At 38.6% G+C, this 18,210-nt stretch overlaps 2 protein-coding genes across 3 annotated transcripts in view; one reads left to right on the top strand and one right to left on the bottom strand.

Annotated features, from left to right (window-relative positions):
• Positions 1-8,827, bottom strand: part of LOC130105585 (CUGBP Elav-like family member 5) — a 198,809-nt gene extending 189,982 nt beyond the window's left edge. Inside the window, exon 1 of the mRNA XM_056271640.1 lies at positions 8,293-8,827. Within this exon, the coding sequence (XP_056127615.1) occupies positions 8,293-8,689 (397 nt within the window). The 5' untranslated portion in view covers positions 8,690-8,827. The remainder of the gene's footprint in view (positions 1-8,292) is intronic.
• Positions 8,828-10,078: 1,251 nt separating this feature from the next.
• The window catches only part of sirt6 (sirtuin 6), a 41,202-nt gene continuing 33,070 nt past the window's right edge, over positions 10,079-18,210 (top strand). For both annotated transcript variants that reach the window (XM_056271646.1, XM_056271645.1), the window contains exons 1-2: positions 10,079-10,257; positions 11,283-11,410. In XM_056271646.1, coding sequence (XP_056127621.1) covers positions 10,192-10,257; positions 11,283-11,410 — 194 coding nt within the window. In that variant the 5' untranslated portion in view covers positions 10,079-10,191. The remainder of the gene's footprint in view (positions 10,258-11,282; positions 11,411-18,210) is intronic.

The following is an 18,210-nucleotide window of genomic DNA, read 5'->3' as shown; positions in this document are numbered from 1 at the left end:
AATTATTTTCACATGCACACTTTCCATCCCTGCACTGATAGTATTACCTGTTGAAACAGGAAAACAGTTCCTTTGTGCTGGAACATATTCAAAAGCGGTAACACTTTACAATACATTAGTTAACATTAGTTTACGCATTAACTAATTAACAATGAGCAATACATTTGTTGCAGTATTTAGTCATCTTTGTTAATGTTTATTAATAATGATAGCTCAGGTCCATTAAATAATATTAACAGAATAGATACAAGTTTTGATTGAAATAATGCATTACTAAATGTTGAGATCAACTAAGATCAATAAATGCTTTAGAAGTATCTATAATGTTCTATAAACTATCTATAATGTCAACAAATGAACAGTATTGTAATGTAAAGTGTTCAAACTCACCAATGCCAAAACTTTCATTATACACTTGAACACGTCACTCCAATGTTATTCCAAAGAAAACTTAATAATGCAATAATTTGCTCTATAACATGAAATGGATGACATCAGCGAAATGTCTGCCACATTGTCTAATGTTTTCAAAGGCTTCATGCGGAAATGTCGTGTTCCTAAGGTAAACTAGATAGCAAATGGCATTTCATGTTAATGTAAAGAGTTAATGGTGATGTAAAACAAGCAAACAAAGCTGTGATTCGGTACATTCGGGACGGCGCTTACACAAAGAACACAGCGTTTGGCTTTATACACCAGAGAATTACACGCTGGCTAATTTAAGATAGAGAAAGAAAATTGGATTCAGGCAGTGTTATTCTGTGCATGTGGTATCTGTGTTGTATCAAGCTCGGATCAATACGTTCTGGGAGCAGAAAATGATAGTTATCTCCTTATCATTTTCCATTAAAATCCCCTTTTGATAACATTTCATCACAGGCTGGTGGAAAGAGAGAGAGAGAGAGAGAGAGAGAGAGAGAGAGAGAGAGAGAAGGAAAGAAAATGATAGGGAGATAGAGAGTAAGAGAAAGGTTTTTGTAGCCCCATAAAAACAACTTTATCTCCTCTGTTTGCCCCCAAACGCTCCAAAAGCAGGCCGCACTGGATTATAGCCTATAAATTATATTAAAATCTCTCCGTTGTAGTAATTTCATCTTCCCCCATCAAATAAATCTCGGCCCAGCAAACACAAAGCACTGGATGCCAAAGAGTTTTTGGACAGCGTTAAATATAGCCACAGAGGTTATTTCTGAATTAAACTACTCTATTGGCAATTATTCATGTGTGTTTTAACTCAGCTGTACTTCATTACATCCGAACGACTTGGGCGTAAAACAGCTTTAGGGCTGGAATAAATTTAGTTGAGTGTTTTAAACAATGTGCCAGACATTTTTGCCCAAATCCAGATTGTTAGTGGTTTGTGTCCATGCAAAACATCTATGTTTTATCAACAGCCCATCGTAAAATATGTATCTAATTGCTTAGTAGCGCACCTCAGCAAGACCATGGCCATGCAGAATGCACAACATGCAGTTTCATTTTTACGGTATGTCATTCAACACATTAGCACAACTGAATCTCATTACTTATCTGAAGCATAATGGACTGTCCACACAGAGATCATAAAACACCTACAGTTTTTACACAAGCACACAATTTTTGTATGTACACATGTTGGAAAGGCAATGAAATGCAATTACGGTTGACTTTCTAAAACCTCCATTACCCTTACATTAAATAGCCATTACATTATATGGCTTTATCTTTACAGTATATATTGCTTGTCTGTCCAAAAATGTAATTGTGACATCAGTCGATTTCTGCCTTAAGGGCCTTTCACACTTGTATACGCTGTGATTTAACAAACATACTGTGCTAGAAATTCATGCTTTTTCAATTAACATTGGTTGTCGAACGATTTCTAACTTCTGTTATATGAAAACGGATAAATGTCACCTGATATATCTGATAGGTCTATTGCTAAAAAAGTTCTTTGACTTTGATAAAACAAGATAAAAGCTTAACTGTGTGCGTATATACAACTTTATGACAATGTCAAATGCACAATCATCATATTAAACGATCATCACTCTATACACATTAAATATTCAATGCAAATGAATTGGTCAAATCGCCCTAACATGACACTATCTGTGGCGATTTACATGTGAAGATCACGAGAAAGCACCAATACATTGACTGTCACATTAAGCTGAATCCTCGTCCACGAAGAAAACCTAATGCACATTACAATATTCACATGCACTAAAGACCTTAACCTCTGCCTGCAAGAGCTCAACATGTAAGGTTACCACAATAACAGAGAAAAGATTACTCTTAAAAATAAAGGATAAAGATTTTGAATGTCTGATTCTGTAGATGTCCTTTTTACGTCCTACAAACCTTTTATCTTTAGAAAACCCTCTACTGGTGCTTTAAAAAGCCCCAAAACCTTTGAAGATCTGAAGGACCTGTAATGTAAAGTCAAGAACTTTTTAACCATATAGCAACTCAAGAACCCTGTACAGCTACAAATGGTTCTTGATGAGAAGAGGTTCGATATTGAACCTATCAGCCGCTGAATAAACTTTGTTTGAAACAATGTACTTCAGATTTTGAAGATGAAATGAAGCTATTCAATGCATTATAAAATTATTAAAGACATGCAGACAGCTCGAATCTCGACTAGTATAGCCTGAAGGTTACCATTACCCTTAATTTCATTCTCAACAAAACCAACATTCCCTATAACATATTTCACAATCTGACATCATGCTAAACAGTAATTACCTCAATGTTTCACCTTGCATTGAGTGCGGACGTTAGTTTGAATAACAAGCTTTTGCGCAGCTACTCGGACGGCACTATCCAGGCATTTATTGACAAGCTTGATTAAACGTGTACATGTGAGCGCAGGTCAAAGGATTCCTGTAAACATGCTGCGGGTGATGATTAATGCTTACCGCTGAGGCGGTTTGTCTATAACCGATGCACCCACACAAATACATATATCCACTCTCTTCTGAAAACCAGTTGATTTCAATTGAGTTCACTGTTATCATGCTGCTGAGCTAACAAAATGGTCTTCCAATAGGTGTAAAAATACAAGCAAACATTGGGGAAAACAGTCTCTTTTTAAATACACTGGACTATTTTTACCGTCTGCCATCTTGGATTGATTGTCATAGCATTGCATGTGATGCTGCCTTTAAATTTGATATCTTAGATGGCATGGCAGAACAATCATGCCTACAACAATTTAAAGCATCATGGATGGTAAAACACACTATTTGTAACAGCAATTGCATCATGCCGATGATGCTTTTAAATGTTGCTTATGCATAAAAAGGAGTCATTGTGAACATTTTGTTATGTTTGAGATAGTAATGTTTAATCAAAATGTCATAACTCTACCTTCAAGTGAAGCGACAGACAGTGGCCATATTATGTCATTTTAAAGGTTTCTAATCTTGTTTTGGAGTCTCCAACAATAGATTTACATGCATGCAAGGTCAAAAAACACTTTAATTTTCTCATAAAATGCATTGCACATCCTTTCTCAAAGAGTCTGAAAATGATTTGTTTCGAAGATTCGCTCTCTGTAAACCCCTCCTTTCCGAGAGCCTACTTTGCTCTGATTGGTCAGGTGGCCCAGTTAAGTCTGTTGTGATTGGTTAACCCTGCTCTGATTTGTCAGATGGCCCAGTCTGTTGTGATTGGTTAACTCTGCTCTGATTGGTCAGATGGCCCAGTCTGTTGAAATTGGTTAACCCTGCTCTGATTGGTCAGATGGCCCAGTCTGTTGTGATTGGTTTACCCTGCTCTGATTGGTCAGATGGCCCAGTCTGTTGTGATTGGTTTACCCTGCTCTGATTGGTCAGATGGCCCAGTCTGTTGTGATTGGTCTACTCTGCTCTGATTGGTCAGATGGCCCAGTCTGTTGTGATTGGTTTACCCTGCTCTGATTGGTCAGATGGCCCAGTCTGTTGTGGTTGGTCTACTCTGCTCTGATTGGTCAGATGGCCCAGTCTGTTGTGATTGGTCTACTCTGCTCTGATTGGTCAGATGGCCCAGTCTGTTGAAATTGGTTAACCCTGCTCTGATTGGTCAGATGGCCCAGTCTGTTGTGATTGGTTTACCCTGCTCTGATTGGTCAGATGGCCCAGTCTGTTGTGGTTGGTCTACTCTGCTCTGATTGGTCAGATGGCCCAGTCTGTTGTGATTGGTTTACCCTGCTCTGATTGGTCAGATGGCCCAGTCTGTTGAAATTGGTTAACCCTGCTCTGATTGGTCAGATGGCCCAGTCTGTTGTGATTGGTTTACCCTGCTCTGATTGGTCAGATGGCCCAGTCTGTTGTGATTGGTCTACTGCTTACAGCAAGTGTCAGAAAATAAATGTCCATTACCATTTCTGGATTTCAGCTCTATAGAGCCTTGCTCAGCGCATGATACACAGTGATACAAACAGCAATAATGGCATCGGTTTTACTCTATCAATTCGAGCCAGAGCCCTCATCCTTTAGAAGTGCATGCAAAGTGTATTCGCAGTGCAGAAAACAGCATCTACTAGGCATGTCTACAACACGAAACAAACTCTTCCAGTTTCAGCTCCAACTACAGTGTTTGAGGGCGGGGCAAAGCAGATGTTGTTCGCGGACAGCCAATGAGAATCATCGGCTGGAATTATGCAGATTCGTGCAGGAAGTGAGACTGGAATTACTAACAACTCGTTTAAGCCGTTAAGAATCAATTCGTTCTTTTAGGAGACAATAACTTTATTTGTCGGGCACTTTTATCTTTAAAAACTTTGCAGACCTTTAACATTCACAAACAGCTGTATTACACACTGCATGAAAGGTGATATTCTAAAAAGCATAATAAAAAACCCTGCAAGCTCGCATTCATCTGCCACTTCTGAGTGCAACGCCCTCATCTCAACATCCAATAAACAACTGATGCATAAAATCAAGTCCCTGTTAAATTTTTTTCTTTTTGATAATCCGTTAAACTCATACGCCACAACACGAAAGAAAAGATCTGTCGCAGCTTCATTGCGACTTTAAACCAGCCTAAAGACGTTAGCTTTCTACACAAGCTGACTAGTATGGTCTGTTTTGCTGGGTTTCAGGCACTTGTCAGCTATTCAGGGTGGATACCCGGTAAACAAGCATAAACCAGTTAAGGCCAGTGAACCACCGTAAGCTAGCTTAGGCTATGTTTTCAAAAGTGTTGTGAAAAAGAGTAATTGAAATGTGCATCTAACGCTGTTTTCCATTGATTTCACCCTCAGCCTATTGTCTTGCACACTTAAAAACCACATTTCATAGCAGTAATTTAATGCCAATGTAAATGATAATCTAACGCCACTGTACTAATAACGTCCCACTGAGACAGCAGTCAACAGAGAGAGTGTGTGTGTGTGTGTGTGTGTGTGTGTGTGACAGGCCTCCTACGCTGATTCATCCTCCCTCTCGCACCCTCCTATGGGCATAAACCATTATTCATTTGTGCGGTGTGTGTGTGAGCATGTGTGTGCCTCTGAGCGTGACAGAAAGGGAATATTTCGAGCAGAAGAGGAGAGGGGGGCGCAGATACTCACAGAGGAGTATGTTGTTTTAAATGGGTTTTCAAGTTCAATTAATATGACGTTTTTACTGAATTAGAGGACTAAGTTTTCTTTCACTAATAAATGAAATAATCACAGAAAACCTGGGCAAAAACTGTCTGTTTAAAATGCATATGACATGAATTATATCCCTCTAGCACTGCTCTCAAATCAAATTTGAGCTTCAGTCAAGTGAGATGACCTGCGTAAAACTAGAGAGAAATCGAGGAATATTTTCTGTACTATTGCTAGCACTATTCTAAGCATTACAAAAAGTACAGGAATATATATTTTACATATAATACAATATATATTTTATGGAAGCTTGTTTCCGCCACGAAAAAAAAAAAACATTTTAAAAGATAGGCTAATCTGACTTTTTATTTCACAATTCTGACTTTTTGTCTCAAAATTGCGAGATAAAAACTTGCATTTGCGAGTTATAATTGCAGGATATAAACGCACAATTGCGAGTTTAAATCTCACAATTGCGACTTTATAACTCACATTTATATAATTATAACTCACAATCTCACAACTCACGAGATGTAAACTCGCAATTGCGAGAAAAAAGTCAGATTTGTTAGATAAAACTCGCAATTACCCTTTTTAATTTTTATTCAGTGCAAAAACAAGCTTCCATAATATTCAGTATCGATCCCTACATGAAATTAAAAAAAAATTAATTTCATTTGTTTCTCTTAGACAATGAGGTTAAATGCAAAATGAGACATTTTTATTTATTTTTATCCTGAAAGACCCAAAGATGTCTCAGATGTGCCTCTTCTAGAATTTCAGAAGAGATCTCAAAAATGTCAGAGATCTCAATATGAACTTAAACATTTCATCCACAATCAAATGATCTGAGATGCTTGCCACATTTATTTTATAGCTCTTTACTCTTACTGTAGGGCAACTATTGACTCTTTTTTCCCTAGATTTGACTGTTTGCAATTAGGTGCTTTGACTGAGTATAAAATAATATTAAATTCTTTATCTTCTGGCCTACACTCTTAAAAATAAAGGTTCTTTATTGCCATTGGTGGTTCTATGAAGAAACATCCATGGAATCACTAAAGGTTCTTTATAGTGAAAAAAAAGGTTCTTTAGATTATTAAAATGTTCTTCACACTAAGGAAAAATGATTATTTTAAGAACTGTTCACTGAAAGGTTCTTTGGGAAACCAAAAATGGTTCTTCTATGGCACCGCTGTGAAACCCCCCTTTTGGAACCTTTATTTTTAAGAATGCACCTTTAAAACAATAAATTAATAAAATCATTACACGAATCCAAACCACCTACTTTGAAGCATCATGCCCTAATGCCTCTTGCCGAATAAATTTGGATGAGACTTTGTTTGGGAATATGGAAAAAAATAATGCTCAAATGATGCTCAAATGACAAACAAAGGAGCATAGAACATTTGTGGGTTTTTGATTTCTTTGAATGCATAAATTAACGTGTAATGCAAGGTTCACTTTTGCTGTGAATGAGAAACATCACACCGAATGTTTCATTTCACATGGCACACTGGGAGCTCTTAGTATGCATCATCTGCGCGCAAAGAGGGACTGCCCTACTTCTGCAAGCACACACGAAAATATGAGATGATACACAAGTGGGAGTGACCACAGTACATCCAGCATCCTTTTTATTGTCATGACACAGTACACAGGGTGAACACAAGCAGAAAAACACCATGCATTAGTGTACTGCATAAGGAATAGATACTCTAAAAGAGAAATCTGTCAGGACAAGAGGAGTCTGAATGACATCTGATCTGACAGCATGCATTGATGGAAATCAGTTGCAGTCATACTGACGGACACAAATAGCCTCCACACTGTGCATAAGGAATGAGCGTACGTGCAAAAGAACAAATTCGCCGCTTATATTTTAAGTAAACGATCATGTTTTTCTATCGCATATCTTAAATTGCATAATGCTGCACAGGGTGGACCAGCACAAAAACACAACGCATCATGAGAAATAGCATGTTACTCTAAAAAGAGTGGCAGAGGGAGGTTTGAATGACATCTGACAGCATGCTCTGATGAAAATCAGTTGCAATTGTACTGACTGTGCTTAAAAACACTGTGAGGGAGGGTAATGAGAGGAAAATGTGGCTTGGAAAAGAATACACAGTGTGCATGATGAATAAATATGTACAAGAGAAATTTGATTTTCTTTGAATTTGAAAGTGAGCTTTAGATTAGAATAACATCTAACAGCGGTTGCAATCCGACTGTGCATAAGGAAGAACAATGAGTTAAAATGTAAAGACAGGGATAGCCTATACACACAGCGTGTAAAGAACAAATGCATGCAACTGAACAAGTATGACGTTCATAAACAGTAATGTAAACGCGTATGTTTTCTATCACATATGGGTGGGCAAATACGAAATCACAATGCATCAGTGCACTGGATGAAAATAGTCTGTTAGTCTTAAAATGACAGAAAGAGACAGGTTTGAATTCTATTAACGCACGCTGTCAGATGTCAATCATTTGCAATCGTAGAGTGTTGTGAGTGAAAAAGAAGAATGCGCTCTGCGCGTAAATACCGTAATAAATATGCGCAACAGAAGAACATTTACAGTTTACAGTTTACAAGTAAGCAGCGTTCAACAATGACGAGGAAACACATATTTTCCTAACACTAACACATACCCCATAATGCATAAAAAAAGGTTATCCGTGTGGCCAAAGCCCTCAACACCTAGCATATTCAAAAGCATCATTACCTTTGTGCATGCCGGTGTAACGGTCCTTGAGGACAGTCAGTTCGTGGATCTTTCCAAACTGTTCGAAAAGAGGCTTCAGGTCCTTCTCTTCCAGGTTGCGCGGGATCTGTCCTATAAAGAGCTTGATGGCATCCTGGTCTTTCATGGTGCCGTTGTCGGGGTGGATGGAGATGGGCTCTGAGCCGTTCATGGGCTTGGGGAAGGTGATGTGCGCGTACTGGGGCTGGTGCGGGTGCGGGAACAGGAGCAGTGGTGCCGCTGCCTGGCTCGGTACCGCCCCCGGTCCGGTGAGAAGCAGGCTGGCGTGGGCAGGCTGAGGATGAGGATGCTGAGGATGCTGATGCTGCTGCTGCTGCTGCTGCTGCCTCCTCGCTTCAGTCTGGGTGAATCTAGCCATTCTGCGCGCGGCGGAGAGCGCGATAATAATAACAACATACACACGCACGCACACGCGCCGGGAGAGAGTACGCGCTCAGCTGGAAACGAGACGCTCGCTTTCTATTCGAAACATGTCAAGCTCACCCCCCGCACCTGGAGGAGGAGGAGGAGATGAGAGCAGAGCGCGGTCACGACTCACATGCGCGGCCCCGTAGCGCCATCTGCCGACGAATAGTCAACTGCACAGATAGATAGATGGATTTACATTTACATCTAATCATTCAGCAGACGCTTTTATCCAAAGCGATGACAACAGTGTACAAGTGGCGTAACAAGTCTCAGTTCATTGCACAGTAGCCTACACATAGCAAGGTTTTTTTTTAACAGAAAAACAAATAAAAATAGATTAGTACAGAATAGAAAAGTTAAGTGCTAGTATTAATTGGTCAGGATAGATAGATAGATAGATAGATAGATAGATAGATAGATAGATAGATAGATAGATAGATAGATAGATAGATAGATAGATAGATAGATAGATAGATAGATAGATAGATAGATAGATAGATAGATAGATAGATAGATAGATAGATAGATAGATAGGCAAGGCAAGGCAAGGCAAGTTTATTTATACAGCACATTTCAAACACAATGGTAATTCAAAATGCTTTACATAGAAGAAATAAAAAAAATAAAAAGAAATAACAATAATTAAAACAGGTTATAGAATAAATAAATTAAAATAATCAAAAAGATAGATAGATAGATAGATAGATAGATAGATAGATAGATAGATAGATAGATAGATAGATAGATAGATAGATAGATAGATAGATAGATAGATAGATAGATAGATAGATAGACTAGATAGATAGACTAGATAGATAGACTAGATAGATAGATGGACAGATAGATAGATAGACAGACAGACAGACAGGATGGATGGATGACACTGACAGACAGTATTATTAATAAAACAACTGTAGATCATTTTTATTAGTGTTTAAAGATATGATCTACCCAACAGAATCATAAAGTTTATCATATATATATATAGGCCTATACACTTGTTTAGTCACAGACAATCCAGTGAAATCATACAAATTGGCAATAACAAATCAACTGACCAGCAGTTTCATGGCATCTGTTAAGAAGTCATTACATTTGAAATGCTGTTTAGCAGGGTATACATTTTATGACTAAGACTTAATTTTTAGATAACCTATCAACTAGGGACAAAGGAGCCGTTTTCTAAACAATATAATCTTAAAAAAAAAAAAAAAAGCCCCTTATATGAAATCACAAATCAACATATATTTGGAACAAGGCTCTTTTAGGTCTATTACCTGCACACAATCTCACTGACGTAATCCAGCATGTGCACAGCAGCACTCCACGCAGAACACACACATTCGTGACGTCACACGGAGGACCAACACACAAAACCGATTGAACGGAAGGACAGTAAACTCTTGCTTTTACCGACACATTTTAACTTACCTTTTAATAAGAAAGTTAGCCATGTCGGTGAATTACGCCGCGGGACTTTCTCCATATGCGGATAAAGGCATCTGCGGCCTCCCGGAGGTGATCTTTACATTTGTAGCTATTAGCCGGCTAGCTAGAATTAGCTTCATTTAGTGCACATTAGCGTCAAATTTGTTGTTTGCTTTCTGAAATGTACTATTTTTCTGCACTGAAAGCTTTTTCAGACACACGTGGGTAGGACCATTGTATGCTTCATAACTTCATAGTTAACGTTACCAAATAATACTGAACAAAAACATTCAGCAGTTCGTGAATTAATTCACATGGTAATAGTAAAGAAAGAAATGAGAGCTCGTGTGTTCATTTTATTTTGCCACAGTGAAGTGCAAACTGTATTAATATGATAAAAGTCACCTGTGGTCAATGAATAATAGATTTTGCTTTTAATAATTACGAGGTAACAGTTCGCTAGCCCGACAGTACTGCTGTTTATCGTTGCCAAGCAACATAGCGCGTTAATGTCAAGTCAAGTGTAAATTATATTATATAATAATAAAATATATATATATAATTTATATATAATATAGATAATTCGATTATAGCTCATATAACTTATGCATACTTTTTCTAAATGCATGTTTACACATGTCAATAAAGATTAAAGGCCCGTTCACACCAATGACGATATCGAAAAAGATATAACGTTAAGTTAGTTCTAAAATCGTTCTCACGACAGCTATAACGATAATGGCACAGAGAAACGAGATCGTTGGAATCACTTTCAGAACGATTTTATCCAGATGATAAATAATAAAAACTTTGACAGCCAATCAGAATACATCCTGCTGTAACGAGCTCGAGCATTTAAAGCGGCAGACGAGCACGCGCTTAGAATAAACAGAACGATTATCGTCCTCTGTTGTGGACGCTAATATAGTTAACCTTCTTGGTGTAAACGGCTAAGTCAATTAAAAAGCAGGCCTACAGTATAATAGTGCACTATATCATATGAAAAAATAAATATTTAAAGCAGTCTATCTACATTTTGTATATGTGACACCACTCACTAGATGTTACAGCAGAGCTGGTCACTGTCTCTGATCAGTGTGTGTGTGTGTTTGCAGGTGTTTGACAGCCCAGAGGAGTTGAAGACTAAAGTGGAGACACTGGCCCAGTGGATCAAGGAGTCGCAGTACATGGTGGTGCATTCAGGAGCTGGAATCAGCACGTCCACAGGGATCCCAGACTTCAGGTACTCCTCACCATAGATATGAATACATAGACACTACATTCGACCGCCATCTTGGAACGGTCAGCGTCATCGCTCACGATAAGAATCAATGAAGCCACAACATTGTGTAGAATTAAGTTCCCGAAGAAATGGGATAACCTTTCACACATACATCTAACTACGGTCATGGTCCGAAATTAACACCCGCCAAGCGCCAAATGCGGGTAGATTTTCCGTTTGGCGAGTAAATCTCAAAAGGCTATCCGCCACACTGGCGGGTGAATGTTCATACCAAAACAGTAATGTAATAAAATGTTTATTACAATTGCATTTTGTATCGTTATAAAATATCTGCCATGATGGCTACGGACATGACGGAGTTGTGGGATTATCACACAACGCGAACACATCCGATAATGACACGTCCAATTCGCGAACCAATGACTCCTTTGAACCGATTCATTTTAATGAATGGTTAAAACAACTGATTTTTCCAGTCCTTAACAGTTACTGATCGGATCAGTCAGAGTAAATGGAGTAAAAAAATAGTTAGTTTAAAACTAAATATTTTTTTGAAATAATTATAATATATTATTATTGCAAACATTTTATTAAATGTACAATTAATAAATTTCACGTGTACAGAACTATTTTCATAGGCACCACCACAAAAATGTTAATGTGTGTAAATTGTGTAATATGTGTGTAAATAAAAGTAAGAATGGAAAATAATAGACCAGAAATATAATGAAAAAAATGTTTAAATATAGCCTATATATAAATTAATGTATATGTGACACAAAAAGGCTGTTTATTATTTTGGCCGGTAAAAAATATGCTTGGCTGGTGGATTTTTTCATCTTTATCATTTTTTCATGGCAGGTGAGCCAAAAAGTTAATTTCGGACCCTGACTACGGTTGCATACGCTGAGTCAACCTGTAGTTGAATCCTCTCGGACAGGTCTTTTGACCATTCCAATGTGGCGGACGGCTTACGTATGGCAGCCCATAGAAAGCCACCAATGAGGCATCTATGCTCTATGTCTATTCTCCACACAACTCGCAGAGGGTGACAAACATGCTTGCATTAATGCTATTTTCAAAAGTCTAAAAACAACATCATCTTTTAATGGGATCATAGAGTTTTTTGTGTGTGTGTGTGGAAGCTAGTATAGAATATTATTGCTGTTCATCTGTGTAATGATAGAGGGCACTCCAAACTGCTCTTTTGAATGCATGTATGTTGACTAGCTGGACTCGGAGCTATAGCACCTAAGTGTATGGAGCACTAAAGACACACCAAGCATTATAAGCCTACGGCTCGGTTTAATAGCTATCCTTGCCATCATCATTTCATTTTGTAGAAATTGTTTATCCACAGATCACAAGACTATGTTGTTCTTATAAATAATCATTCTTGAAATGAGACAAACCGCCGCGCAGTATGAACGACTTATCAGCGCGAATCAGCAACTGTGCCGCACGTTGCATTCATAGAAATAGCTGCTGTTGATTATATCCGCGCGAAATAAAAACATATTACGCTATATGTATTTGTAATATTACACTTGACAAATAATGCTCTACAGATGGCCACTGCGTTTAGCGCAACTCTTTAGACTGCATAAACAGCTGGCCTGGCGCTGGCCTGAAATTGCTGTGACGTAATGGCTCTGTGGTTCAGCATTCAAACATTACAAAATAAAAGCATTTTTCTGTTTTAGTTTCTTCTTGACTTTCACTTCCGTGCATCAGGAAAAAAAGTGGAAACGGCTTATTTTTCCGTCATTTGATTATGGAGTATTAGATGACAATTAAAACAACGGTCCTTTTTCATTTTTAAAATTCTCTTTCTAAAACAAAAATCAAATTACCAGAAGATACACGGACCATTAAGATGCCATGTCTCTTCAGAAGACTTGGATTAAACTGCCTAATTCATATGGATTTATTTTACGATTTCTTTATGAATGTATTGAAGCATCAAAGTTTGGGGGGAATAAACTTTCAATGGGGGAACAGAAATCCATCTTTAATTTCATTAAAGGTGCAGTGTGTGATTTTTAGCGACATCTAGCGGTTCGGTTGCGAGTTTGCACTAAGGGCTCAGCCCACTGCTCACCCCTCCCTTTCGAAGAAGCTACGGTGGCTAAAATGGGACAAACATATTGTCGTCTGGAGACAGCAGAGAATAGCCAGAGTAAGCCAAGAGTGTGTAACATTGTCACTATTTCTGTACCACAGTCCATTATAAACCACATCATGAATAAAGTTTACAAAGCCATAGTCAGGTGAGGATCAAGGGTCTTAATATATAATATAATAATAGTAATCAGCTGATTGTCTCACAAACGTAACTAGCACATTTCTCCCCACATAGCAAACCCATAATACAGCGAGGGAGAAGAACCACATGAAAATATGCAACTATATATGTTTTCTAACAGGGTAGTAAAAGTTTAGCTGGCTAATATGAGCTTTTACTGTGGCTGAGCTGGTTAAAGCGTTAAGCCTTGTTTAAACTCGACGCGTCCGCATGATATGAGCCCAAAGGTGCGCGAGGCAAAAATGACGTGATTGTAACAGCCCGCGCGCCTCCGCATCCCCTAGACACTAGGGGTGGAACGGTACACAGAAGTCACGGTTCGGTTCATACCTCGGTTCAGACATCACGGTTCGGTACGATTTCGGTACAAGGGAGTGAAAAGCAAAGCAAAAATGCAGAAGGCATTTTTATAAATGTCTTAAGCCTTGTATTTTTTTAAATAAGTTTTATTAATAAAGGCATAGAACCAGTTTATTTGTAGTGCACTGACAGTAGTTTTATATAATTAGTTTATTAATTAAATTATTAAAAAGACGAAAAGACCTTGAGATATGTTTGGTAATTGTACCTGAATGAATTTAAAATTAATTTGCTATTTCAGATCAAGATATTTGTTTTCCTTCATTTTAATTAACTAACTTTATTCTCATCTGAATTATAAATAATTGATTTCCGTATAAAATAATACTACCATAAAAACTTTTGTTAACAGGTGTAGGTTACAGTTTGACAAGAGTTTAGAGTGTGACAAAAGCACAATGTTGTGTTTTATTGCGAGTGTACACAAATATAAGTAAACAATTTGCAGTTTTAATGATGTCCTGTATGAAAAAAATGACGGAGTATGTTTTTACGTTTCCACTGTTCGATCGCCCGTGCCTCTCTCACACACACTCACACACACACACACACACACACACACACACACACACACACACACACTGTTCATCGCGCGATTCGCGCCCGCGCCTCTCTCTCTCTCTCTCGCACGCGCGCGCACACACACACACACACACACACTGTTCATCGCGCGATTCGCGCCCGCGCCTCTCTCTCTCGCGCGCGCGAACACACACACACACACCGCGCCTCTCTCTCTCGCACGCGCGCGCACACACACACACACACACACTGTTCGATCGCGCCTCTCTCTCTCTCGCACACACACACACTGTTCATCGCGCCTCTCTCTCTCTCTCTCTCTCTCTCTCTCTCTCTCTCTCTCTCTCTCTCTCTCTCTCTCTCTCTCTCGCGCACACAGACACACACACACACTCCTGCATTGCAATCTTGATCGCAGCCTGTTCATTGCTGCGTTCACAGTCACACCAAAAGCGAATAGAGCGAAATTCATCGCTATTTAAGAGGTTTTTTTAATTTGTACCGTGTATTCTGCGTGCAAATTCGTGCACCGAACCGTGACGCCCGTACCGTTTCGGTTCAATACGAATACATGTACCGTTCCACCCCTACTAGACACCATTTACTACACTCAATAGGCTTTTTTCTCTGATTTTGAAAACTCTTCGCGATCGACTTAAAATGCTTCCAAGATCGACTTGTCGACCGCGATCGACGGGTTGGTGATTCCTGTAACGTTACTGTTTTACGGTCAATGACAAGAGTACTAATCAGCTGTCTCACGAACGTAACCAGCACATTTATCCCCACATAGCAAAGCCATAACACTGCGAGGGAGAAGAACTAAGTTACATGAAACAGTCCAACTACATATTTTACACCACTGACAAGGGAAAAGTCACTACTCACGGTGTCTATGGCTAGCTTCTAGGTTTCTGCGGCTTCTCTTTCAAGGTATGAACGAAACGCGCTCTGTAGCTCTGTTTGTTCGCGTTCGGCTACTGTAGAAACATGACGTCACAATATGTCGACGTTCATAGAAGGGGGTGCCCGCGGTTATGTAGATATAAATGTCTCATTCTAAGGTAATAAAAACATTACGGTTTATTAAGTAAGTTCTTTATACACCTCTGAAAACATAGTTATGGATGTCATATTGCATTTCTGTTAATAGATACTCAAAATTATTACACATTGCACCTTTAAAAAATATCTTCCTTTGTGAAGATTAACGAAAGTCATATGGATTTGGAACACGAGTGAGTAAATGATTACAGAATGTTTATTTTTGAGTGAACTATCCCTTTAAGAGCAGTGCACTTGAGTCGTCGTGTTAACTCGAATATGTTCACCGTCTCTTTAAAGTCAGGACTAAAATGTTATAGGTGTTCTCGATGCAATGCCATCAACTGAGCTAAAGCCAATGGGCAGTGATGCATTTATGTTTTCCAGCCATATTCCTAATCTTCTGGCAGCCCAGTAGAAGGAAATAGGGATAATCCTGTGGATTTAATCCTTCAGAGATAATCAAAACCATGGTTTTCAAACCCAGAAACAAAGCTTTTGTTTATTTCCATGTTTCTTTGCATGCTGGTTCAGTTTGTGTGTTTGCTCTTTTTTGTTTACTGTACAGATGCAACCTGCTTGTGCAATAGTAATGAAAAATAGCCCTGAAATTATACATTTAAATGGCCTCAAAGGAGATCGCCAGAATCACAGTAAACCACTAGAGGGAGATATGAATATGAAGATATGAACAGCTGAAACTCTTATACAAATACTGCACACTGTGTATACTGCATACAGCTCACAGTTTTTAACAATGTGAAGTAGTAATATCCAACAATGAATGTTTTAATCTTTTGTATACCCCACATTTAGTCAAATGTAGTAGGTCATCATTTCACTTGAAGAATCTGTATTTTTGGTCAAAGCATGATGACAACTATTTGTTATTCAGAATTAATAATAATTAAGTAATTAATAATTGAGGCACTTTACACTGTTCTTGAACCAAACTAAATCATCACTGAAATGACTTAAGCTGAACAATGACACTATTGTCGTTTTAGAGCTGCTTTACAGCAGAATTGTTTGCATCATTGATCATTAGCTGCTTTGAAACAATCTGTATTGCAAAAAGCACTATATAAATAAAGATGATTTAGATTTACCTATTCACACTTAAAGGTAGGGTAGGCAATGTTTTTCATAAACACTTTTTGTTATACTGGTTGAAGCTCTTTTCGCATCCTGATACTAATCAATATAGAAGTGCTCTAAATATTAAAGGTACAATATGTAAGATTTTTGTAATAAAATATATAAAAAAAACACTTTCACAGTGTGATGTATTTCATGCAGTTGTGTATTTACATTATCCCAAAAGTTCCCAAGGATTTGTATATCCAGAGAAATTCCAGTTTTAAATAATGGCACCTCCCTTGTCATTGTCGCCTATCAATGACGCAATATCCGCACTATACTCGGTTTCCGCTTGTAGAAACCATATATACATAGATACCTCGTCATTAGCGGCCGTTTCAATGGCAAAATGACAAAAACGTAAACGTAGATCAACTGAGGCAAGCAGGCTTTGGGAAAAACAGAGAAATAAAACAATATCGGCATGGCATTTTCAGGATGGAGAGCGCTTCGTGACAAACTTGGACTTGACAGAGACTCTGATCTAGCATGTGTTTTAATAGACCGGTAAGCAAATATATTTGACACATACAGTTATATTGCACTTTGTTTGTATTCAGTAACACTTTTTATCAAGTCTGTTGACCAAGTCTATTGCAGTGAAATTAAATACAGTATGTGTTGCACAACAATATTTAGCCAATACTTGCAAATAACCCACCAAATCATTTGACAAATACCGTATTTTCCGCACTATAAGGCGCACTTAAAAGCCTTTAATTTTCTCAAAAAACGACAGTGCGCCTTATAATGCGGAGCGCCTTATATATGGATGGGGAACACACGCTCACCAAGACGGAGAGACAGCGCCGGGCGACTTACGCCACTATCTACCAATGGATCGTGGATGCCTGGGCTGATATATCAGTCTCAACTGTGATCCGAGCTTTCACGAAGGCAGGAATAATCTCTTTATTCAGCCAGCTCACACACACCCGTATTTACTTCCTGTTTTCGGCCGAAGTCCACAGTAGTTGATTGTCGAGTTCGCGCTGCGCGCGATCAAACCTCCTCCGTGTGTTCAACATCTGATCCGGATGAACTATCCATTTGAGCTGATATTCTCACAACACCACACAGCACCGTCATGCGTCATCGGCTCTCGGCTGACAGTCTGAGTCTCCACTGTTGCTTAGTTACCAATGATCGCGCGCACTCGACAATCGCCTACTGTGGACTTCGACCGAAAACAGGAAGAAAATACGGGTATGTGAGCTGGCTGAATAAACATCATTTTTATTCATATCTTTCACATTTACTGGAGTCAGATTCACCGTGTTCACTCACATGGCTGTGCACTTGTAATGACACATTAAGGTTGTTAAGAGGCTAAAAGCAGGTTTAAAACGTGTCCCGTCTAAGTCAACAGGGTGCAAATTTTAAAAAGAGGATAACACGGTGTAGGCAACACCGGTTTTTGTCGTTGTTA

Source organism: Rhinichthys klamathensis, unplaced genomic scaffold (genome assembly GCF_029890125.1).
Source record: "Rhinichthys klamathensis goyatoka isolate OS25496 unplaced genomic scaffold, OSU_Roscu_1.1 h1tg000323l_1, whole genome shotgun sequence".
Lineage (NCBI taxonomy): Eukaryota > Metazoa > Chordata > Actinopteri > Cypriniformes > Leuciscidae > Rhinichthys > Rhinichthys klamathensis.
Note: the sequence above shows the minus strand (reverse complement) of the source record. Positions and strands in the feature narration are given on the sequence as shown.